The sequence below is a fragment of the Parasteatoda tepidariorum genome, chromosome 5 (genome assembly GCF_043381705.1).
Source record: "Parasteatoda tepidariorum isolate YZ-2023 chromosome 5, CAS_Ptep_4.0, whole genome shotgun sequence".
Lineage (NCBI taxonomy): Eukaryota > Metazoa > Arthropoda > Arachnida > Araneae > Theridiidae > Parasteatoda > Parasteatoda tepidariorum.
Window position 1 is genome coordinate 5,433,745 of NC_092208.1, and position 27,188 is coordinate 5,460,932.

The 27,188-nt window shown below is 31.9% G+C and overlaps 1 protein-coding gene across 1 annotated transcript in view; it reads left to right on the plus strand.

The window, feature by feature from the left end:
* Positions 1–4,707: 4,707 nt before the first annotated feature.
* The window catches only part of LOC107437313 (fibrinogen C domain-containing protein 1), a 31,453-nt gene continuing 8,972 nt past the window's right edge, over positions 4,708–27,188 (plus strand). Inside the window, exons 1-4 of the mRNA XM_043052188.2 lie at positions 4,708–4,974; positions 13,171–13,351; positions 20,810–22,068; positions 25,395–25,523. Of these exons, the coding sequence (XP_042908122.1) occupies positions 13,231–13,351; positions 20,810–22,068; positions 25,395–25,523 (1,509 nt within the window). The 5' untranslated portion in view covers positions 4,708–4,974; positions 13,171–13,230. The remainder of the gene's footprint in view (positions 4,975–13,170; positions 13,352–20,809; positions 22,069–25,394; positions 25,524–27,188) is intronic.

The window sequence follows — 27,188 nt, forward strand, 5'->3', positions numbered from 1 at the left end:
CCTAATTAATATTAAGCTGTAAAAAAGTTGGCGATCGAGAATCGCCAACAAGACAGTGAGAATTATTATAACCATGTAACTGAAACATATTTGTGGTAAGAAATTAAGAATAAACAGATAAAAATAGATTTTTGTTTTCGATTAGTTTTTTGTTTGTTTGTTTTTGTTTTTTGTTTTTTTGTCGAATGCCTGTGGGTGCGATTGTTCCTGTTTTTCAGTGGCGTCATCTATGGCAAGGAATTCGACTTCTGCCACGCCATTCACACAACCACAACCAGCTTATAGGGCGGGTCACGTTCACACACAAAGGAGAAAGAATATAGATCAGAGAGAGAGAGAAAGAAGCATCCATGCCTTGCCCGGGATTCGAACCCAGGACAATTCTGATGCAAGGACAATTCCCTGCCCCCTACATTGGCCGGTCGGCTTTCGATTAGGAGCGACAATGAATTAATGAGTCGACATTATATGATCTAATGAGTTTTTTGAAATAAAAAGTGAGCAGTTACATTGATCAATAAAAAATAATAAAAAATTTTATGTTCGCTTTTTATAAATTTTAATAAAAATTAACTATATGATTTAATTTAATCATAAAGTAGATTGGCCATTGATTGTACGTTCATTAAATTGGTTTCAAAAAAATACGCAATTTTTTTTTTCTTCTGAAAAATAAATTCAGAATATATATTTTTATCTAAAAAAATTTAAGGACCTCTTCATTTAGCTAAAGATAGCATCATTTTTAAAGTTTGCAAAAAAAAGCGTTCGCAATGTGGATGAGCAGTACAGAGAAACCAATGAGAAATCCTTCTCGAAATTAATTGAAACTTAGTGATGTGTTCACAAAAATAAAAGTAGACAGTTGAATTTTTTTTTCTTGATAGTTGGAGCTTTAGAAATACATTTTGAAACATGTGTTGAGAAGTGATAAGAAAAGAATAGTGTATTAATTTTTTACCGGATTATTAGTTTATTGGCTTGTCAAATAACTTCCATACAATGCTCAAATAAAACTTCTCTTTCTTTCATTTTTAAATCGATGTAAAAGCAAAGATTAATAAAAAAAAACATATCCCACAAATATGACTATTGATTTTTCGTGCAATGCTAAGAGGAGTTTTCATTATTTATTTTTTTTTAAATTTGAAATTATCGTTTTCAAATTTACTTTCTAATCTATCTAATTGCAATGAAAAATTTAGAAGTCGGTGAGAAATTCAATTCAAATAGACTTTAAGATAGTTGAAAGGTTTATAAATATTTAATTATTTGAGTCGAGTGGATTTTCATTATTTATTTCTTTATTTTTTTCTAAATTTGAAATTATCGTTTTCAAATTTACTTTACAAATCAAAACTCTTCTAAAAACCATTTGAAGCAGTTTTTTTCTTTAAAAAATGTAACTACTAATAGTAAAAAAAAAAAAATTAACCCGAATTTTCCACTTTTGATCGGAATTTTTTACTTTTAAAGCAATAAAGTGCTACATTTTAATATCCGAGGTTTATAAATATCTAATTATTTGAGTCGCGTGGATTTTGTTTGATGACCAAAATGTGGTAAAATACTCGTACATCATAAAAATTTCCTACAATGTATAAAATAAGCAAGAAATTAAAATTTATCGCTTAAAATTTATCACTTTTAAACCAAAAAAGTTATAAATTTTATTAGTTTTAAATCATTAAAGTAATAAGTTTTACAGCAATAAAGTAATAAATTTTAATTGTTCATTGTTAATTGGAATGTTTAATAACAATGAAAAATTCAGAAGACAGTAAGAGAAATTCAATTAAAATAGTAACTAAGCTTGAAATTAAAGTTTAAAAGCAATAAAATGATAAATTTTATCACTTTTAAAGCAATGATTAAAAATAATTAGAAAATTAAGCTTTATTGATTGAATTTTGTTTTTAATTTTTTATCACATTAGTGAGTTTATAAATTACACATGCTTTCTTATAAACTATACATTTCTTTGTAATTGAATGTTAGTGCTGAGAAACTGAATATAAGTTATTACATTTGGAGTTATAAGTGTTTTTATCATTTCGTAGAATTTGAAGTATTGCAGCACACTTTTTTACATTTTAAGACCAGTTTGCACAGTAAAATACGTTTTTGACAGTAAATAGTTCTATCTAAAAGCAGTTTAATCCATTTTAGGCAAGGCATCGAAAATAGCAGAATACAAATTTTGAGCGAAATCGGCCGATTAGTTCTAAAGAAATCGAATTTTAAAAATACTTTTTCTTAAAAATTCGTAAAGGGTTCCAAATTTTAGATTGCTCTCCTGATCAAACTATTGAGACCATATTTTCCAGATTGCGGTTTCCATCTATATTTTGGGAGTCAGAAATCAGAGGGGGGCCCTGATTCAACAATAGAGCACAGAGACATTTAAGAAAGGAAATTTTCGCAATGGTTTAGCTGAAACAATTGTATTAAATTAAACTGAAGATGATTTCTGTTTTTTCAAACATTTTAATTAGAACATCAGTGACGTTTGTTAGCTTATAACTCTAACGAACTGAATGATCAACGTAGTAGCATACCTGAACTGCATTACCAAATTATTAAATTTTTCTAATTTGATTTGATTTGTTCATTTTACGTAGCACTAGAGCTGCACAATGGGCTATTGGCGACGGTCTGGGAAACATCCCTGAGGATGATCCGAAGACATGCCATCACAATTTTGATCCTCAGCAGAGGGGATGGCACCCCCGCTTCGGTAGCCCGACGACCTGCACGCGAAGTCGAGCACTTTACGGTAGAACAGTTTAACGAGGACCAATACCGCACACCCTCGGTCCCTACGCAGACTGATCCAAGTGGTCACCCACCCGCACACTGACCGCAGCCAGTGATGCTTGACTTCGATGATCTGCTGGGAACCGTGTCTTAACGATCAGTCCACTGCGGGACTACATTTTTTTAAAGTTACCTGAAGCCGTGTGTTTATTTTGTTTGAAATTCTGCTTTTAAAAAGCGTTTCTACAAAACTAAATAATTTTAAATAAACGATAACTGAAATATAAAAAAAAAATAGTTTCGTAGTGAAAAGCAAAATTAATAGGAAAATGGTGCTAATTCGTTTAAGAGAAACGAAGAGTGAAGTGACGTAGAGTGAGTATCTCGATCCTGATTGGTTGTTGATACGCGGCATTTGTTTACGTTAGCAACTGTTCTTTCCATTCTATTTCGAGTAAGCTAAGCCCGTCAAATATCAATTCCTTTAAATGACACGACACTCTATGCTAGTTCACAGAGATTTCAATTCTTTCACTATATATTTCTTACTTAGCACAAAAACAGATACTAAGCCTTGTGGAACATAAACAAAGTAATTAAGCATGGAAGTTGCCAGATACACAAAACAAAAATACATCACGGTTGCAGTAAAATACATTAACAAATAATAAATTTAGGTTGAGTAAAAGAAGTAGATGAGAAAGAATTCTATTTCAACAAATTCGATGTGCGATACGGTTGTATTTAATTAACTTATCTTTAATTAATATTCTAACTTATGTAGAGAAACTCTATGTAACTCTAATGTGCCATGTTGCTGATAAAGATTAGCTGACGTCATTGGTCACATGTGTGGGTATCAGTGATCTTCTTCTTATTGAAGTGCAAGTACCCAATTGGTGCAGTTTCAATAGGTACCAAATATGCACTTATGAAGGTATGAAGCATTTAATGAGCAAATTTGATACCGATTACAGCTGCACTAATACTGTACATTTTTATGATAGATACCGAGGCTCTTCATGACACCTCGAAGATATATGTACAGAAGAAAGTAACATTTGATTGTAGTAAGTTTTAAATATCATGATCAACAGCCTTATGCCGATGATTCTGAATACAGTTAATGTTTATTTTGATGGGATGAACTGCTAAATACATGTTTTACAAAATCTAATATTATTACAATGTATTAAGACATTTAAAATTTTCAGATTGTTTTTTTGTTAAATTAAAAAAAAAATTAGTGAATGCTTTTTAAATTTATATTTACCAGGTTTGTAAAATTTCCAAGCAATTTCTACATATTTTTGTTCGAAATCTTAATAAAAATAAAAAATATACTTCCAAATACTTTTTTTTTTTTTTTTTTTTTTTTTTTTTTTTTTTTNTTTTTTTTTTTTTGCAGACGATCATAAATCAAAAATAGAATTTTATTTTATGCTTTTCAAAATTGTCATATAATACTTTTATCTTATAACTTACGGAAATTCTAAGAAGTATTCTTTGCATTATTGCAATGGATTAAGTCATTAAAAAGTTCAGTTTTCACTTTTGTTTTTTTAAACATGACTATCTTTACCCTAGAACTGCTAGAGTTTTGAAATATATACTTTTCAGAAGTATTTCCGGTGTCTAAATTTGACACGGGCTTTTCTTTGATGGTAATGAAAAACCTTAAAATACCGCGTTTATTCGAGATTATTTACTATCGGCTTTCAATTGCAAACGATAATTTAAATCTTTCTACATAAATTTTTAACAAGCGTAAAAAGATCTACGTTTTTCTGCAGACGATCATAAAGAAATATATTTATGTGCTGTTTTTCTTTTATGCTATCCATGTGGTCAGAATCAGAGCCGGACTACAGGACTGACCTAGTTGAAGATAATGGGTACTTCGTGGATTGTTGATCATATGTGATGATTTTTCGTGAAGGAGGGTGGTAGGGGATGGAGAGCAAAATCAGTTTTCGGAAGTACTTGATGAGAGGCGCGTGTTGTGGTGGAAGGAAAAACTTCATCCATCATCTGTTGGCCAACAAGAAGAAAGAAAAAAGAGAACCAAACATGAAGAAGGGAGTTTACTGCGCATGATCAGTTCTTTCCGGACACAGGCGCATTGAATTTTCAAAATTTTATTCCAACTCTTTCGGATTGGGAATTTCGTCCCGGAGCGAAGTGATCCTATGCTACTCTGAATTTGCTGTTAATTATGTGAGTAATTATTATTAATCCATTTCTCGTTTTTTTAATTGTTGTTCGAATTATAAAATCTATTTGGCAAATTTTGAAAAATTAATTTATATCATCGAGTACTAAAGACTCAAATTAGTAAAAGCATTCGTAAATCATTTTAAAGTTGTAATTATAATAATTTTGGTACAATTTTTCATTGCGGAAAAAGTTTTTTTTTTTTCAGATTATTATTTGATTGTTTTGATCATTATTTAAGATAAATTATAATTTAAAGATTTTTTTAAATTATAATTTGTAACCGTCGTAATCGTTTGTGTAGATTGCAAAATCCATTTGACCAATTTTGGGGAAATTAATTTTTCTGATCGAGTACTGAAGGATCAAATTAGTAAAAGCATTCGTAAATTATTTTAAATTTGTAATTATAATAATTTTGGTACAATTTTTCACTGTGGAAAAAGTTTTTTTTAGAATATTATTTGATTGTTTTGGTCATTAATTAAGAATAATTTAAAGATTTTTTAATTATAATTTGTAATTGCTTGTGTAATCGTTTGTGTAGAATATTCTTTTCTAATTTTATACAGTTTCTCAACTTTAACGTTCAAAAATTTTGATTCGGAGATTTTGATACAATTTCAACAACGTATTAAAGACTCGTAGCAAGTTGCAATTGCTTTTCTGACAATACATTTTTGATTCTGTAAGAGAAAAGGAAAAACATAAAGTTTTTATTTGTTTGCTTTTAAACAATTTAAATATTATTTTTACTTAACAAATTTAATAACTTTTACACAAAATGTTTAATAAATATTGGCAAGAAATATTCACTAATACATGCTCAATTTTATAAGCAAAAAAAAAACGTAACGTTTTTTTTACAATACATCAGAAAGAGAATACCAGAACAATTTTAACAATAATCATGTCATTCTTATTCTCATGTAGGGTAAAAAAAAAAATGTAGATTTTTTTAATCATACAACAGACTACATACATACGTCAAAAGTTAAGCTATGGAAGAAGAAAAATATTAAGAATCACTAGAATTAATTAATTTCCTAAGACATCAATCAATTCGAAAATTAATTTAAAAAGACATCAAAGCCCGATTCTGACTAATCTCGGCTAATTTGCTGTGTTAAGTAATTAAGAAAGGTAATGAATATAATTTTAAGCTGGGTATTGAATTGATAGCTTTAAAATTACTAATAATTGTAATTAAAATTACAAAAAATATAACAAAGTAAATAAAATACAAAAAGAAGTCCTTTTTTTCATTAACTGTAATTTAATTTTATATTTTGTCAATTTTAAGATAAAATATATTTAAACTTGGAATACCTTACTCCATGATAAAAAATAAAAACAAATTTTGATTGGGAAAAATAATTTATGCTTCTATGAAATTAAATCACGTGTTAAACCGATTTCTCATTTAATTAATAAATAAATAATAATAAGTTATGTTTTAATTTTTATTTCACTTACTAGAGCTCATATAGTTAGAGACAGCTTTAGTTCTAGAATGTATAAATAATTTTTATTTTCAAAACATTTAATAAGTTTATTTGATATTTTTTATAAACTAAATTTAAATAGTAACGCAATGACTTAGAAAAAAATTGTGCAAATATAATGACAACCAGAAAAAAATTTCAAAGAAGAGAAAAGGAAAAAAGAAGAAAGAAAGAGAGAAAATTTATTTTAGGCATTTCAAATTGACATCATGGCATTTTCGTTAAAATAAAAATTAATTCAACCCCATACAAAATCATTATAAGTTGGTCTTTTCAAAGTATTACCAAAACTATTATTAAGTTTTAATGTTTAATTTTATATGTAAGTCATGGATCTATTATTATTAGTAAAAATTTTAAAATTATGAGAGACTAGGCTTAAATGAATCTTAAAAAATTTATAAAATATTGTTTGAAGAAGTCTTGCATTACAATTAAAATAAAACTAGACTAAACTCAGTGGCACGACAGCCCATAGAGGGTCAAGGCCTACTGTGCCCATCTCAGTTTTCTTGACCTTGAGCTCTGGGGTGCAAAAGCAGATGTTCCGGTTAGCTGGTCAGCCGGACGCGGAACCCCCAGTGTTTAGTTCCCAAGCATGCAAAACCTTGCCCGGCCCGAGTATCGAACCCAGAACCTGTGGCACGTTAGAGCGAAGCGCTACTACTCTGCCCTGCCGGGAGTCATTACTTTTAAACTGCGACATTATCAATAATTTGTGAATTATTAGCTTGGATCACTTAAAGAAACTTTAAACTATCATTAAAAATAAGTGACTTTTCACGAAATTTCTGAACTATATTATTTAAAAAGAAAAGAAGATAATGTTAAGAGAAGTTCAATATTACTAAAAAAGATTAAATTAAATTTATAAATTAATAATTTATTATTTATTAATTAATTATTTTATTAATTAAATATTTTATTAATCTATTATTTTATTAATTAATTAGTTAAAATTCAATATTATTTTAAGAATTTTAAAAAATTAAAATTCAAGTATTCGAGAGAATTTCGAAATCGTTCAAACGCTTTTAGTTTCAAATCAATAAATAGATAAATAATATTTTATTTAACTCTTAATAAATACATTAGTAGAAGTAATTGGTTAAAAGGAAAATATATAGTGTTTTTAACAGAAAAATTGCTAAACATTGGTAAAAAAAATTATCGGTATTTTTTTCTTTCAAAATAATTAATGTTGTTACAAAATTATCAATAACTAAACAATGACTTAGAAGAAAAAGAAATTATGTTTTCGGATAGTTCAAATCAGTAGAAACAGTTTCTGCGTTGGTAATCATAACCACAATGGTTATGAATCAGAAAATCCGCATTTCTTTCAAGTGCATCCTTATAACGAAATAATGGAAGGGCTGTGCGGAATTAATGATTAATTGTACTTCTTGAATGATTAATTATACTTATTTTACCAGAACAACGACTAACATTTTTATTATTTTGCATATGGAAACCTAAAACCATTAAAACAAGTGTTACCCGATTTTGAGAAAAGTTAAAAGGGTTATTTGCATGCAGTCCCTGGCCAAGTTATTAGACGCATTATAAGATTCTATGTAAAATCTTAATTATCAGGTGATACTATACAACTTTATTATTTTTCGCAGCTAAAACCGGTTTTCACTTTTTTACGTTCGTGTATCAATTGGTTAAATTATACGATATATAATATAAATCCGACGATTGGATAAATTGGACGATACATTATATAAATATAGAATATTTATTATATCAGTTATTATATTAGCACTAGGAGGCTCCGCCCCCTGCTCGCTGACGCTCGCCAACCCCCGAGAATTGCTACGCAATCCTATGTGGTTCACGCCGTGAACCATGGCTCGCTGCGCTCGCTCGCCAATGAACACAATGTTCTAGCACAAAGACATAATATATTATCATCAAAGACATAGTATTTTATCATCAAAGACATAGTATTGTACTTATGTAGAAGAATTCTACCAATGTTCTTATTGGCTTTTAAAAAAGTATATTAGCTATTTAGATTGTACATGGTGAAAAAATCAAAACATTAGCTAAATAAGAAACATATTAGCAAAATAAATTATCAAATATTGCTTCACTAATATTCTGCATTTTAAAGCGTGAAAATTCAATGCATAAATAAACGCGAAATATAAAAAAATTCAATGCATTCAATACAAACACTTAAACGTTTTTTAGACGTTTAGGTAGCTCCCAGTAGAAAAATATCAATTCAACAGCGGCCTTTTAAAGCATTCTCACTTCAATTAATTAATTAATTCCTAATTGAGTTTAAATTAAATATTGTCATGTTTTTAGTGCATGAATCTGAATTGAACAACCTGATAATGCTCACTCTGGTTATTGTTATCTGGTTGCTCACTACGTGCTCTTGCGCGCCGAATCCAATCAATTAAAAATGAAAACTGTTGCCAGCGCGAGAAAAGAAATATCATCGGTTTTATTGATACATACATACGTACGTATTAGCGTTTTATATAATAAGATATTATAATAATTAGATCAAATTATTAGACGCACTGTAGTGTTTTAATAATGACATGTTTTGCACGAGTTTATAGGCAATACTTTTATATTTAAACATAAATGTAATGGGTTTTTAATTCAGGAGATTTTTTATATGCTTCCTATTTGTATTTATTTTTAATGTATTGCATTACAATGTTAATCCATTGATACACGAATGCAAACCGATTTCAGCTGCGTAAAAACAATAAAACTGTGTAGATTAGCTGTTAAGATTTTGAATAGAATCTTATAATGCGTCTAATAATTTGGACAGGGACTGTATATACCTTTACATGGCTTACCACACTAACACTATGTCAACTCGTTTACACAGCAAATTACGCTGCGCAAACAGCAATAAATTTAACGACCCCAGCAAAGATCTTCATAATTAATGTACAACAGAAGAAAAAAAAAAGCATCAATAACATAGATATATACTTCATTAATCGTTCTTTCACTAAGAAAAAAAAAAGTCGTTGAATTAATTATTTTTCGCCAGGTGTAGCAAAAACATTGTCACTGGATTGTAAATAAAAATTTGGGGCAAAATGTCCGCAAGAATCAACAAGGGGTGAAGATAATTGCCCCTTCAACACTGAAGGTTGCTTCTAATCGCGTCGTTGCAGGCAGGTTCAAAAATTGATCATAAAATTCCCCGACGCGCATAGTGGGAAAAATCGCCCTCCAGCGAACTTTTATCTTTATCCCTGGCTCGAGGGAAAAACGTCAAGAACTTTTCATCGAAAGGAAAACTTGAGACGCAGACTTTAAAAAGAAAAGAAAAAAGAAAAAAGCTTGAAAACAGATGGTGATAATATTATTAAATATATTTTCAAGGGGAGTTTTTTTTTCCGCCTTTCTTTATTGAAGTAGTCTGTTGTACTGAAACAAAGCAAAACGTTATGAATTTTGATTACGATTTTTTTTTTAAATGTAAAACAAAGTCACAGTTTAAGGCGACTGAATTATTGTGTAATATTTTTTCTTTAAAAAAATGATTAATACAAAAAAAAAGTATCTCGAATTTTCTATTCTCATCATAAAACATAATACAGATAAGAAATTTTTAAAAAAAATTTTTATGTTTAAAATTTATTAACGAAAATTGTAAAAATAGACTAAAATGGGACTTTTATACAAATTCGGAAGCTAAAAATGAGTTTAAAACTCAAAATTTTCCTTTAGTATATGAGGTAAAGGGAAAAAATTGTGTACTTAAAAAAAAAAAAAACTTGATTTTGCAGATCATTTTTTCGTATCCACTTTTAACAGTTCGTATTTTTTTTTTTTTTTTAAAGTATCTAAATTAAAATTGAAAAAAAAAGCTTTTCTTCAACCAACTTTTTAATTTCAAAAACTTTTTTTAATTTGAGAGTAATTTTTTTTCCATTATTTATTACTTTCGAAGGAAATAGTCAACTTAACAAACTGTTCCTTAAAAAAGATAGAATTTCATTTTTACTCTCAAAGACTTAATGCATTCATTCAGTTAAATAATTGTATTTTTCGTAGTTTCACCCTTATTTGGGCGTTTTAAAAGTCTTTAAAATGTAGATGAAACAGAAAAATAAATATTAAACGTCTCTTTGATAAACTTACTCACTTTTTAATCAAACTCGTATTATTTAAACCTTTAATTAAACATTGCATTTATGAATTATAATAATGCTTGAAAAATTTTTTTGACCAACATAATCCAACTTTTGTTAACATTTCTGAATTTTAACACAAACACAGAGACTTTAAAAACTAAATATTTAGTAATAATTTATAAAAAGATAAGGCTCGTAGTTAGTACGTTAATGTTAGTTAGATTACAACTTTTCAATAGTGTAAAAAAAAAACAGACGATAAACAAAACAGACGATAAACAAGACAAAAAAAAAATGTTTTTAACTTTGAATTCCATAGAACAAAAAAAAGAAGAAGAAAACAAAATGGTGTGTATTATGTGAAAGAACTTCGATTCGCAGTTTGTCCCAAAAAGCATTGGAAAGGGGCTGACAAATTCATGTCCCATTTCTCATCGATCGGCTCCCATAAACTGCTAACAAGTTGGGATCGGAAATGAGATAGCGGAAGAGAACATCATAAATTGAATTCCCGCCCAAATGAGAAATGGTAATGTTCTCTTTCAGAAAGTGGCAACGCTATGAGGATAACATCTTATAGCCCAATCAGCTACATTCAAAATCTGTAAATGGGAAATTAAGTGTTGCGTATTTTTTTTTACCAGGAGGAAAAAAATTCGCTTAATTATCTCGCAAACTTTTAGTTTTTTTTAGATATGTGCTTTATAATTTGTATGCAGTAGAAACAATTCTTCAAACCTCTAAACTAAGAATATGCCAGAAAATAATATTTATTCATTTTTTAGCAGTGTACTTTATTATTTATTTGAAATTGAAACAATTCTTCTAACCTTGAAGCTGAGAATATGCCCGCATATAATATTTATTCATATTTTTCACAAAATGGGGATCATTTTTTAACTGTGTACTTTATAATTTGTAGGCAGTCGAAACAATTCTTCGAATATTGAAACTGAGAATATGCCCTCAAATAATATTTATTCATATTTTTTTAGAAAATGGCGAGTGTTTTAATGCTTATTTAGTTTATTATTTTTATAAAATAATTTACTGCAGTGCAAACTTTCAGTTTTTGAGCTATATATACTTTGTTTGCAGTTGAAACAATTCTTATAACCTTGAGGCTGAGAATATGCCCGCAAATAATATTTATTCCATTTTTTAAAAAATGGCGAGTGTTTTAATGCTTATTTAGTTTATTATTTTTTAAAGTAATAAATAAGGAACATAATTTCTTATTACCTAATTTAGACGAATCATGAGTTAGAGTAGAGCTATCCATTAGAACGTCTTGTGGTTTTCTTCTCCATGTAATGTAAATGCGGATTTGTTCTATTCTTTTACAAATTATATTTTTCACGAAATTTGATCAAATTGTTCCCTTGTCTGCTGGGTTGGGCTTAATATTACAATAGGACGTACTGTATTTAAAACAACAAGAGGGTGAGAGAGATAAAAATATGCATGGAATTCCCACCCAAATAAGACTTGATAGTGTTCTTTTTCTAGAATTCGCAACACTATTTGTGTAGCATCGCATAGCTAATTTCATGGCCAACGTTGAGCACCTGATCCACATCGAATTTTCGGTTAATAATTTATAATTTATTACCGTGGTTGTACAGCCGACTCAATTTTGGGTTTACGACTACTTATGTTCAACTCCTTAGCTTCGCAATTTTTAGACCGATCCAGAAAGCAAAGAAACTCCTAGATCAAAAATTGGGAGAAATTAACCCCTTCGTGGAAGACTTTTTGATGGAACTAACCCGCATTTGAGTTACATGAAGGGGGAAACCACTAAAACCTCCCATGATTTGCCTGATGGTAAGGCGCTTTAACCCATGATCCGTCTACCACTGAGGATATTTTTACGTAAGCATGTGGTCGGTGCAAGCCGTACGCGGAGTTCGTATCGACAAATCACAGCTGGGATTCGAATCCGGTTCACCTCATTGGAAGACGAACGCTCTTTTCCTTGAGCAACCACGGCTTTTTTTTAATGTAAAATGAAAAACGCAATTGAGCTTCATCTTGAAATATAGTTTGTCTGCGGTAAGAACTCCCCCCGTGACAAAGTCTGAGGCCATTGGCTGACCCCACACCTCTAATTGAGATAGTTATACCTCGTTACGATAGTCACAGCCACCGGTCCAGGTGAATGGCTGGGGGAGTTCTTACTTTAGACAAACTATATATCACTCGTCTTCTACTCGTTGTAACTAGAATATGCTCTATTTTTCTCTACTCTTTTCCTCTCTCGATTTTCATTATTTCGAGATATCTTGTTTTTTTCGACACCAGTATAATCCAACTTTCAATTAAAACATATACTACCATGGTGAAAGGAAGATCTGCTGGAACCATGGAGAGGGGAAAAGTGTGGAGAGTAGAGAAATCACGTAACCTTAAGACGAAAACTCTATTTTCTAAGGGAATAGTACTTCGTTTACTTATAATACAAAAAAAAAATCTTACGGGTCCTTTACTTTAATAAAAAAATTAGCTTATTTTATTTGTGGTTGTAATCAAATTTACAATGTCTGTTGTTGTTGTTCTTTTTACAGGTCACAAGCATAAGTAGTTAGTCATGAGTCACTTTACCCGGGAGTAAACAGCAATAAAGTATGTCAATAATTTATGTTAGCACTATCCTCTTCCTCAGCCTAGTTCCCTGCGCAAGAACGGGACATCAAGACTTGCGCAAAGAATTAGCAGCTGTCAAAGAGCTTGTGATAACCGTAGAAAGTAAGATTTCTCATAGTATCCTATTTTTGAAAATTTTCTGTTAACTGATAAGCAATTAAATAAATAAAAAATTTGTATCTTACTGCATGAGTAATTCCAGGTTATAACAATTCATAAAAGTGTATTAATGTAATTTGCACCAAAAAAAAATAATCATAAAACTGTTAATAATAAGATCAGGCATTAATTTAAATGACTTTATTTTAAAATGCAACGTAGAATTATATTAATCTAATAATAATAAAAGCAATCCTCCGAAACTCTTAATTTAGAAATCAAACAAAATAAAAAACGTAATATATAACAGTAGAGGTAATTTTACCTTTAAATTAGGGAAATAAAAATATTTATAGGAAAAAAAAATACCTGTAAGACTTATAATATTAATTTTATGCTGATGACAACCAATCGAAAAAGAAAATTAATGTGGTAAAACTGGATCCTACCATGTGATTTTTCAGCCAATAAAAATGTATTGATAACAATGGAAAACTGTGACTAAACTATTAGATTTTTATATATGAGTCATTCCACGTCAGATCAATCACTTTTGGACCGACCCCCACCCCCTCCGATTTTAATGAAATTTGGTGGAATAAACGCACATGATAAAGTAAGCAATTTTATCAATTTTTAGATTTTAATTTGAAAATCGTCCAAATTATTGACATTTGAAAAAAAAAAAAATTTTCATAAAAAACAACAATCTTGCATAGATATAAATGACTGTAGCTTTTTTTTCTATATGTAACAGAACAAAATTTCAAACACCATTGCAAACCTAAGAATTATACCTATTATTTGATACCTTATATGACTTTCTGATGCTAGGTCAAACTTCCAAATTGACCTGATTTGACCTTAAATACCACACGTTAGCAAATTTGTAGCCTGGAGTTTCAACAGGAAGGGTAAAAAGAATTAACAAAAGTGAAATATTGAATAATTAAAAACTTTATGTTGTACAATGCACACAATTAATATTTCTTTCTTTTCCGGACAGAAATGACTTGAATTTAATATTTAATTATATAATACACGCATTTTGCTACAAATCAGCAGATTTGACAGCATTTGGAACTACTAAACACTGATTTAACATGATCACAGCTATTTCTAATCAATATGCAAATTCTTTTAAATAATCAATAATGAGAACATCATTTTCAAGCTTCTCATTTATATGTGTTATAAATTTCTCGAAGCACTCACTTTTTTGAATTTTTAAAATTAAAAAATAAATAAATAAAAATAAAGTTCTGTGTTCTTCTTTTTCTTGTTAGTTTAATCAAAAAATAAGATATTGTAGTCAATAAGTTAATGTGAGTCATTAATATTTGCTAGCTTAATAACAAATTTTCAGATGTTTTAAAAATAACAGTGAAGTTTATTAAATAAAACAAGTATTGTAAGCAATTCTGAATGAGAAAAAAATAAAAGACAAATACACTGAATGAAATAAAATTATATTTTGTTGAAAGAAAAAACAAAAAACAAAATACGAATCTTAAAAAGGTTAATTTTAATTTTGCTTTGATTATACAAAAATTATCATTTGCTGTGAGCGCTGAAGCAGATGTTTTAATTTAAAATGCAAGCATCCTAACGCATTAGTTCTGTGTGTTTCCTTTTCTTTCTCTTTGCAAGTTAATTTTATTATTTATTTATTTTTTTTATAACCAATGAGGCTTTTCAAAGGACTCTTTTAGATTTCTGTCATTTAGATTTACGATTTTGTGTACTTAAGGTTAATTTTCCTGTTTAAGATAATTTAATAAATTACCGTAATGTTATTTCATGTGTTATTGTAACGTGTCAATTACTGTATAATTTAATCGATGTACTTCATTTCACAAAATTGATTTTAAAGGTCAAATTTTTTGTGTTAATCCTCTGGTTAAAAATGACCACACCTATGTCAAAAAGAATTTGAGAAAAGTACTATCTTGGATGATCGAAACATTCCCAAATTTATCTTTGCAACAAAAAATATGTTCTTCTTTCAGAATATCTCTCTCAAAATTGCCTGATTTCTCAGTCATAAATGAAAAACCATAAATGAGTAAATCATAAAAAAGTCATAAATGAGAAGAAAAAAAACTAGGTTGTTCAGCGAATTAAACGTTTTGCGTTTTTTACTCAATTTTCAATGGATATTATGTTAATTGTCTTAGATGGAGAAAAAAAAAAGTTGCACAGTGTACCGTTTTTATTAATTCTTTATATCCTTCTTGTTGAAACTCCAGGCTACAAATTTGTAAATGTGTAGAAGAATGTTGCAGTAAAAAAAAAAAAATTTCTTTTTCGTAATTTTTTGAGACCACATATTTTGAGATATTTCAGATCAAAGGTCAAATCAGGTCACTTTGAAATTTTGGCCTAGCTTTTGAAGGTCATATATGGTATCAAATGAAAGGTCTCTTTCTTAGCTCTGCAATGGTGTTTGAAATTTTCTTTGTTGATACAATTAGCGATACAGTTAAAGTTACAGTTTTTTATACAGTACAGTTACATGCAAGTTTTTCATGAAAATTTTATTTTTTCAAATTTGGACAATTTTCAAATTAAAAATTGGTAAAATTGCTTACTATATCGTGTGTGTTTAGTTCACCAGATTCGTTAAATGATTCAGAACTTAACTTTCAGCTTCATGCACAAAGTGATGAATGCAAAAATTTTATTTAAAATGCATTCGTCCGTTTGGTATGCAAAAATATTAAATTACAGTTGAAAAATCACCAAATTTGTTATAACAATATACTTTAAATATTTGAAATAATTTTAAATGTTTTTTTTAAATGATTACTTAGAAAAACGATTTATGTTTATTTATACATCTTAATAGTATCATAAGGGAAAATGGGAAGTGGAGGCACAAGTGTTCTCTTTAGCACAGTGATTCTCAACCACTGTGCCGCGGCACTTTTGTGTGCCGCTAAATTCTTAAAATGTGCCGCCAAATATTAGAAATGATACAATAAAAATCATAATGTTTTTTTTTATTACGAATAAAGTTATAGATAGTGTTATATCTTTATTCCATAAAGTTATAGAATAAAGAAAAGTGTATATATATAAAATATTGTATATATATATAAACATTTTGTAATTTTCCCACGCTTTAAGCAAGCTAAATAGTAACTTTCAAACGGAAATAAAAGTTAATCATTAAAGTAAGTTTTGCAATTAATAGTTACAAAGACAAATTGACAAAGGATAACTAACAAAAAATAAGCTAACAATTAATAATCAGCAAGAGAACTAGTTAACAAGAAATCACAGAAAAATAACAATTAATAGCTATAGAAAACAAGCTACCAATTAATAACTAGCAAAAAAAATAATTGTTACTAACTAATAAAAAATTAGTCGAAAGAAATAATTAATCCCTTAATAAACGTGCTTTTGTATTGTAACAAGTCAAACATTTGCAGCTTTTCTTCGGCTTATTAATTTTTTAGCTTTTAATGAAATCTGATGAGAAGTTTCGGCCTTAGGAGATATTTTTGTGCGCCAGTATTGCAATCTTTTCAGAATTATAAATTTGTTTAGCTAAAAATTGCTTTATTCTGAATGAAATGTAACATTTTTTCAAGATAAAAACATCGAGTCTCAAATATTTTGGTTTGTTTACTTGTTTTATAAAGCACATTTAAATTTTTTCTTAATTTTTAGCTTTTGTTTTACTTTTTAAGTGCTTTTTTTTAATAATTTAGTGTTACTAGAGGGCTAAGCCCCCTGTTTGCTGACACTGACCAACCCAAATGATTGCTTCGCAATAATTACTGTTTCTTGGCATAAAACAGTTGAAGTTATTCAACTAAAAATAAATGTGCTAAAACAGTGATTCTCAACCATTTTTTGGGGGAGGCACACTTTAAACGATTTCGAAATTTGACGGCAGAAAATGAAAAAAATTAGTTTAAAAGTTGTTTACTTACCCATAATACACTGTGTTAAATAGTTTGTGATAATAATTTTGAGTGTGAAATAAAAAAAATATGTACTATTGGGAGTACAAATTAGTTCGGTCCATTTTTTTGTGGTCAAAAATGCATTTATTTCAGAACAAAATGAATGAACAGATTAATCAAAGTATTGTCTATCGCTGGCTACTACTTTTTCCNCAAATAATTGATTTCTACGCTGGTTCGTTTGATAACAAATGAAATGGACTGTATTAAAGATTTTTATTATGATTGGTGCTACGAGCACGCTCATGCTATAAGATCAACAACTAATTTTCAACTGATTAGGGTTACAACAAACGGTGGCGAGGATGCTGAGACAAAGATGCCAAGTTGGCGCTATATTTCTGAGATATTGAACAATGTTTAAAATAATTTTAAATGTTTTTTTAAACAAATGATTGCTTAGAAAAATGATTTATGTTTACTTATAGATCTTAATAGTATTAGAAGGGAAATATTTGGACAGGGAAAGTGGAAGCAAAATGTTCTTTTTAGTACATTTGTTTTTGGTTAAATAATTTCAATAGTTTTATATCAAGAAACAGCAATTATTGAGAAGCAATCAAGGGAGTTGGTGAGCGTCAGGGAACAGGGGGCTTAGCCCTCTATTATTAACATGGGGGGGGGGAGTGGATTTAAGACGTATATAAATAAAAAAAACTTAAAATTAATGTTAAAATGTGTATTATAAAACGAGTAACAAAACGTATAAACAAACCAAAAGATTTGAAGATCGATGCCTAGACCATGAAAATTTTACATTTCATTCAGAATAAAGCAATTTTTCGCTAAATAAATTAATAGTTCTGAAAAGATTGCAATACTGGCGCACAAAAATATCTTCTAAAGCCAAACCTCTCATCTGATTTCATTAGAAGCTAAAAAATTAGCAAACCGAAAGCTGCAAATTTTTGACTCGCTAGTACACCAATTGACTTAATTTTTCACTTAATTGACTCGTAAAATTTCGAATATACTTGCTTCAGCTACGACTACAATCAAATCTCAACATAAAATTTAACGGATATCTTAATAATCTACGATTTTACAAAATCAATTTTTTAAAAGAAGGAAATTAAATAGGAATGCAACGGTTTGCTGCATTCTACTTCGAAACTAGAACTTTTCTTCTCACCAATTATAATGATTATCACCAGATGGCACCGCTGACAGAAAAGATTTCTGCGGCAAGTTACACCACTCCAACAGAATTTTTTGCACTAGTGTCTCCTAACGTTTTCTTTATATTGTTTCACGTTGTTGTTGCAAGTGGTTTAAATGCTCAGACAATATCTTTTGATGATCTTTTATAAATATTTTTAAGACTTGATCAGAAGAAAATCTCGAGTTTTCCCAGAAAAACGCAGCAAACAGTGCATTTTAATTTAATATTGTTTTTTCCTTTAATTGATTTTTCCATACTGATGGTCATTTCGGGGATATCGAGTAAATATCTTATTTTTAAAAAAAACTTTTTTTTATTTTTTGTGTGGCAAGTACTGAACTTTCGTTCTTCACCTTGGAAGATGCCGGAAGTGTTGCGCATTTAACGCTTACAAAGTCGGCACCTGTGAACCTAAATCATGGAGGTGAACAACATTACCCACGGCACATTGCCTCATATAGTTGTTTATAGGGTGGGCCACATTCACACATCACACAATATTTTATATTTTATAACCGTCATTGTACTGCCGACCCGATTTTTTTGTTTTACGACTACTAATGTTCAACTCCGTGGCATTGTAACTGTGAACCCAATACAGAAGACAAGGGAACTCCTGGATCAAGAATTGGGAGAAGTTTGCCTTCGTGAAAGACTTTTTGATGGAACTAACCCGCAATTGCGTTACATGGAGGGGAAGACCACGAGAACCTCTCACGGTTAGCCTGATGGCATAAGGATTCTAACCCATGGTCCGTCCACCACTGAGGATATATGCCGTATGCGGAATTCGTATCGAATTCCGCACCCGCAATAAAGAACAACACACAGACAGAAATATCCATGCCTTGATCGGGATTCGAACCCACAACCATTGGCTTCACAGACCACTCTGCCAAATGGCTTAAAGAAAAGTTATTATACTTAAAATGAGCCGCGATGGCTCAGTGGTTATGCACTGAACTATCATCGCAAAGGATCGGCGTAGGGTTCTATTTCTAATGACGCCTTAGAGCCAACCAGTTTCAGATCAATGGTTTTTAGAAGTAAAAGAATTCGTTGAATGATTTTAACCATATTGTAGCACTTAATCCTGGAAATTATGATACCTCATTAATCCTCAGATCGTTCAAACTTATTGTTATAGGAGAGATTTACACCTTGTACTGTCGAACCTCGTTATAGCGAAATCGGCGGGACTATCATAATTATTTCATGTTAACCGAATTTCGTTTCATCCGATGCTTCATTAAAACAATTTATTACGTGATATTAACGCACGTTATGTACTACATTAATGTATGCAAACAATTCTATTATGAACCAATCAAATTGAAATAGGCTTTAAAGTTAATTATTTTATATATTTATCCTTCTGTTACTTCTAAAAAGGACGAAAATGGAAATATCATTCCTTAAAATGAATGATTGAGATTTTATTCGATATTTATTACAATAATACAATAACAAGGCGAGCTATTATAAATATTATTACATACCGTACCTAATTATGTATTATCTATGCTCTATCCAGTTTATTTTCCTTTTAAGCGCTAATCAGCTTGAAAACTTCATGTTAAACATGTAAAATACAACAATTGCTGACTCCAAACATGTGTTTCATGTAAAGTGATATTTCACGTTAAGCGGTTTCGCTTTTGTGAGGTTCAACTGCATTACAGTTAAACTAAATTTAAATGTCCAATTTCTCATTAATTAGTAAGTAATTTATACAGTCGCTGGCCAAATTATCAGACGCACTATATAAAATCTTAATTATCTGGTGATACTATACAGCTTTATTATTTCTACGTGACTGAAACCGGTTTGCACTTGTTTACGTTCGTCTATCAATGGATTTAGTTAAATTATATATAATTTAAATTTGACGATTGGATTAATTAGACGATATATTATTTAAATATAGACTATTTATTAAACTAGATACTATATTAGTCTATTATAATAATTAGATCAAAATATTAGACGCACTGCAGTTTTTTAATAATTGCATGTTTTGAACGACTTTATAGGCAGTACTTTTGTATTTAAACATACACGTAATGGGTTTTTATTCAGGAGATTTTTTTTATATACTTTCTATTTGTATTTATTTTTAACGTATTGCATTACAATGTTGACCAACTGATACAGGAGCGTAAGCAAATGCAAACCGGTTTCATCTGAGTAAAAACAATGCAGCTCTATCGCATCACCTCATAATTATAGTTTTACTTAGAATCCTATAGTGCGTCTAATAATATGGTCAGGTACTGTAGTCCAACTTCTCATATAATGAGTGTATTCTTTTTCCCTATTTAGGAAAATTGAACTCCTTATCACTGCCAGATATCGGAAAAAAGTTAAATAGTTTCGAGACGTCAATCAATACCCTAGTACACAAAGTGACCGACATCAACCGAAAGAGCCAACTCTTAAGTGAAATCCACCAGGACAATGACGCCAGGAAAGAAGTCCTCCAGAGGATGTCTCGTAGTTTAGAGGACATCAACAGAAAGCAACTGACTTTCTTAGAAAAGAAAAACGAAGTCGAAATAGACAGACTGGACAAACTGTCTGAGAATGTTCAGGCTCTCTTTCAAATATTCGGCGGCATGAACAGAAAAATAGACGACCTACAGACTAGAGTCGAGAGAATATCGAACGTTTGCCCCACGAGTGATTTAAAATTCTTCATCACGAAAAAGATCGATTCCTTGACTGCATCGATGGCCATGCTCTCCGAATGCCTCGAATGCGATCGCGATTCGTTAAAGGATGTTCTACAATCCTTCCTGCGCCAACCCATGGATAATATCGTCAAGAAATGCGCATCCGGTGACGTCGAGAGAAATCTCGGAAGGATGATCGACTCGAAATTGAAAGGAATGTCGGACACTCTGCAGTCTTCGGTCCAGACGAAGTTGCAAAGCTTCAACGTCCAGCTCCACGGTGCGATCGAAGAGTGCAGTTGCAAGAATCAGAAACTGACAGCCCACGACATCGCTTACTCCAGCGACACCCACCAGGAACAGAGAACGGTGGGCAAAAGCGAGGAGAGCCCCGGGAGAATTTTTCGCAAACTTTGGCGCAAGATGATAGAGCCCATCAACAAGGTTGGCGAAAAAATCGAATCTCTCAGTCAGACGATCGAAGTGTCGAACGAGCGACATCACAACTCCACTCTGTCCAAACTGAAGGAATGGACTGGTAAAACGAAAGATGGGGGTGAGGCGTGTTCGAAACAGATTCTGGGTGTTCAGAACGAGACCAAAAAGTTCGCGGAGAAGCTGGAGCAGATAGAGACGAGGCAGATTTCGGTGCAGAGTACTACGAACAAGATATTGTCCGAAATGGAACGCGTGAGGAGTAACATCAAAGGAAGCAATACCGTCTTTGTGCCGGGTGTCACGGAGGCTTATATTGAAGGTCCTGGAGCTGATGGTTACGTGGGTACTAACTGTGCGGATATTCAAATGCAGGGGATCACGAGAAATGGAATATACACGCTGAAACCAAAAGGAGCCACTGATCAGTTCATTGCTTATTGTGACCTTGAAACAGATGGAGGCGGATGGACGGTAAGTGGAAAATCTAAATGCTATAGCAAGAAAAAAAAACAATTTATCACTTAACATACTAACCCTTAATATATAGCTATTTCTACTATAGCGGGTCAAATGACAGGACTTTACGTTTCTTGATTGAATGTGTGTAATATGCATGTTAGGAAGGAAATAAACTTAAAAAAAACTTTATTATACATAATTATACAAAATTGTATATTGCCAATTTTTATGTATCACAAACACAAGGAATAAGAATTTTTAATTCATTGCTCAACTCATTTTTTACATATACTGTACATTGTACAGTATATGTAAATGTACAGTTTCCACTGTACATTTTCCGCAAATATATTTCCTCGAATTATTATTATTTCTATAATTCTTATAACTATAAGAATTATAATTATTCTTATTAAATATCATTTCTTCTAAGAACTTGTGCTGTCTTGATTGTTTCGACATTTTTCAGGATAAAAACTAACAGTTAAGTTAGAAATGAAGTAAAGCTATCCAAATAAAATATAAGTTACTTACCAAAGCATTTAGTTTTTGCCACTTTTTCTGACACAAAAATGCCAATCTAAAATTTTAAGTGCTTTCTTGAAATTTGAATTCACAGTTATTCTAATGGAACTAACTACGCAACCGTCTTTGCAGAAAAGTGCAACTCATCGAATGCAATACATAGAACACGCAAAATTGTTCTCCCGGTCAAATGACCGGTTGTGGTAGGAATAGGTATACGACAAGTATTATTCGAAGCAAACAATATACAGAAAAAAATAATAATAGAATATTAACTGTATATAATTGTTTGAAAAAGTCATAAAGTCAGATATGCAAAAACGGTAAGATAGGCGCATTTTCTATGCAAAAGTTCTTAAACGGTCATTTGACCGGTTATGGTATGTATAGTGTTAAAAAGAGGGTGAAAAGAGTAAACTGTGCAACATTTTTCTGACCTTTAGATAATACTATATGATTCATCATAAGCAAAGGATTCGTGTATCAAAACTAAAATGGGCCTACAAGTCAAAATTTTTGATGGTTTACCATTGATGGACCAACATAATCTTGATCGTAACCATCAATAATTCCATCGTGAATATTTAATATTTTTGATCTTAACCAACATAAGTAACCAAAATAAATAAGTAACTAATAACAGATTGTATAGTTTGTTATGGAATTATATGTCTAATCTATTCATTTCAGTTTAAAAATCGTTTCGTGTTATTGTGAGATTTAACTTTAAAAAAAAATTGAGTGTTAATTCAAAACGTAGGTAATCGTTGAAAGCATTACGCCATTATAGAATACGCCATTTTGCTGATAAAGATTAGTTGGCGCTGACGCCATAGGTCACATGTTTATGCATGGGAGGTTTTCTTCTTCATGAAGTGCAAGGACCCAATTAACCGGATTTAGTTTTCCACAAGTCCTTGTTATGTAGCTTAATGATATTTTCTTCCACTCAATTTGGAAAAGACACACAAGTCCCTCTTCCAATTTTGGAGGATTGTTGCAGCCCTTCAAATCGACCCAGGTTCCGAATCGTAGAACTGCATATCACCAAAATCAAGCATCACTGGCAATGGTCAATAAACGGATCACCTTGATCAGAATGCGAAAGCAGCAGGGATGCGCGGACCTCTTTATAATACTTGTTCTACTGTAAATAACTTAGCTCACTGGTAGTCGAGCTATCAAAGCAGGAGATCAAAGTTGTGAAAGCAGGTCTTATCTTCAGGGATACTTCCCAGAAAGTGTTCGATATCAAAATGCTATACCTAAGTCAAATTGATGGACCAACATAATCTTGATGGTAACCATCAAGAATTCCATCATCAACCATTATATTTTTGATGGTAACTAACATAAGCAACCCTCATCCCAATGTAGGAATTCGGACTGATTTATATTGGTCTAACATAAGAATAGCAACTTATTTTGATGGTTTGTTCATGTTAAATCATCTGAAATTTCCATCATAGTTTCTTAGAAATCAAATGTTGGAGCGATCATGAACCACCATCATCCCAATGTAAAAAAAAAGTCGGACTGATTTTTGATGGCCCGACTTAAAAAAAATTGTTTTGGTCGTATATTCCTGCGAACCAACAAGAATTCCCATTATACATCATCATGGACCATCACGGATCGCCATGGATTGTTGGTCAATGAGAATCAAACTTCTCTTGATGGTTAACCATCATAGTATTAAAGCAGCATTTTCCATCATGGAATGATGGAAGTTTACTGGTATATCGAAAAAAACCAGGAACGCATAAAGGAAAATGTTGGATGATGGTGACAATCAAATGATGTTGGACCCTCATGAATCGCACTGAAAACAACATAAACCATCAAAATGGTTTGATGGAACCATCAAAGATTTTGACTTGGGTAGTCCATTCTGCTGCTCTAGAGTGACGTAAACAAAGCGACGTACTCCTCAAACCAACCCAGAGTTTCTCGCAAAGAATATAGAAGGAGAATAAGTACAGCTCTTCGAATACGATACTATTGCGGGGAACTGCTCGGTTCGTTACGCTATAAAAGAAAAAAAACTTACAGGGTGAGAAGAAAATTCAGATTTAGAAGAGCGTTATTTGAACTAAGATCCTGCGCATGCGCATAAGAAGCAAAGTGATAGTCATGAGGTACGTCATCCGTGAACCGGTTGTTAGACTACTCTGTACGCTACTTCTCACCAAGCGCCATTTTTTTTCTTATGTCAAACTGCATTAGATGATATAAATGTGTTCTCAAAGAAATATCTTTAAAAGTACAGTACTGTTTATCAATATTGTAAAAATACGGAACAAACCAACGATAGGCGATCGCACCGCTCGAATACGCCACCTGGCGAGAAGACAGAATCCATGTCATCCTCTCCTCCTCTTTACAGTTGTATAGGAATGTACTGCGATATTTTTCCTTTTCTTAACATTTTTCGTATTTAATTGTTAAAAATATTTTTTTGAAATTTCTATGAAGCTTTTTTTTAGAACTACGATGCAGTTTTCCGTTCCATATAGTTTCCTAACTTAAAAGACTTTAATCTATTTGAAAATCAAGGCAGAAACTAACGTACTTCCTTCTGCTATGACTCTCCGCACGCTAATTGTGAAAGCATGCGAAGTGTTGCCATAAGTAGAAAATTCTGCTCTAAGCCACCTGTAGCCCGTTTCGATCGCCAATAAAGAAAAGGAAAACTTTTCTTCATCACCCCAACGCTTTCCCAATCTCAGTATTGGTTAAGAGGAGAGGAGGGTGCAAACCTGTTTCAAGAACCTCTGTTGTTGTGCCCCTAAATGTTGCTTTTTCCTTTATAGACAGGAACCGGGTTTAACCTTGAGGGACTGGTTTACACTATGTCAATGAAAGATACAGTTTGTCTAGAGTATGAACTCCCCCCGCCACAAAGTTTGAGGCCATCTGCCGCTATGGAAACAAGAATAGCGGTTTCCAGAGAGGGTAGCTTCTCCTCACTCTAAGGCTAACACAATGGACCAATGTAAAAGATTCCCTTCCTCTGTCCGACCCGAGTTAAAACCTGCAATAAACAGTGACCCTATCCCCCTATTTGAAATAGTTATACCTCGTTACAATAGTCACCACCACGGGTCCAGTCGAATGACGAGGGGAGTTCTTACTATAGACAAACTATAGACACTTCTTCTCCCATGTATATTCTTTGGTTTCTCGATAGGATTCGGGCAAGATTCATTCTGTTAAAAGTACCGAACTCAACCATCGCAAGGGCTTGGCGCTGCTGTCAGCGAAGTGGTCTGGATCCAAACTAGCATAATATAACTGATTTAGTTAAAATTGTTCTTTAGTGCATTCGTAAACCATAAAAGAATATTTACGGCACATATAAAGTACATCCAAAACAAATTTTAACCTTCAAAACCAAAGTCAGTATCACCCTATTCCAAAAAATGATTCACATTTCGTATTTTCGATCTTCTAAAGTTTAACTACGTAGTCTTGTAATTTTGAACCCAATCCAGAAGACAAGGGAACTCTTGGATCGAGTATTGGGAGAAATTTGCCTTCGTCGAGTACATTTTGATGAAGCTAACCCGCATTTCCGTTACTAGGAGATGAAGAAAACGAGAGCCTCCTACGGTTAGCCTGACGACAAAGGTACTCTAGCCCATGATCCGTCTACCACTGAGAATAAGTCACATCAGCACTACGGTCGGTGCAAGCCGGATGCGGAATTCGTATTCGATTGCGAACCCGGTTCGCCTCATTAGAAGGCGAATGCTCTATCCCCTGAGCCATCGCGGCTCCCAGTTGATCGTTTTTTTTTAAATTTTATTTTATATCCGTCGTTGAACAGACGACCCAATTTTGGGTTTACGACTGCTAATGTTCAACTCCGTAGCCTTGTATTTTTGAACCAATCCGGAAGACAAGGAAACTCCTGGATGAGTACCCGCAGAGGTATTGATTTGTTATGGGAACATGGAGAACTTTGCAACTTGACAGATTTAACGTGCACCAGTCACCATTTACTACACGGGGAGTCTTCGGTCGGCTGGGATCGAACCCACGAACTCTTGGACATGGGCCCAGTGTCCTACCAACCAGGCTATCCCGGCCTTCACGCAATATTTTGACATAATACTTATGACTATATACATAACACTAAAAATGTAGGTTATGAGTTTAATACGAGGGTTGTAAATTGAATAGTGGCAACTTTACCTTGAAACTCACGGAAGGGCGGGCATGCGCTAATAGGATATGGGAGTGGTGAGGTGGCGCTGTTGGCGTTGTGTAGAGTGCAAAAAACAGTTGATCTGCATAGAAGGGTAGTTGTTGTGTGGCGTCAAAGTGAGGAGTTTCGCTTCCATCGCTCTAAAGCATGTTTTTAAAAAGGTGATTAGCGGTTGTGGCTTGAAATCGAGGTTCCCCGTGTCAAAAATGCAGCAGAATGCTATCGAGGATTAGTGGAAGCCTGTGCCGTAAATGCGTTACCGTATAGGACAGTAGCACGATGGGTTCAAGCATCTAGTCTTTTTTCGTCATTAAGCCTTTTGAAAACATGCTTTGGAGCGATGGAAACGAAACTCCTCACTTTGACGCCACACAACAACTACCCTTCTATGCAGATC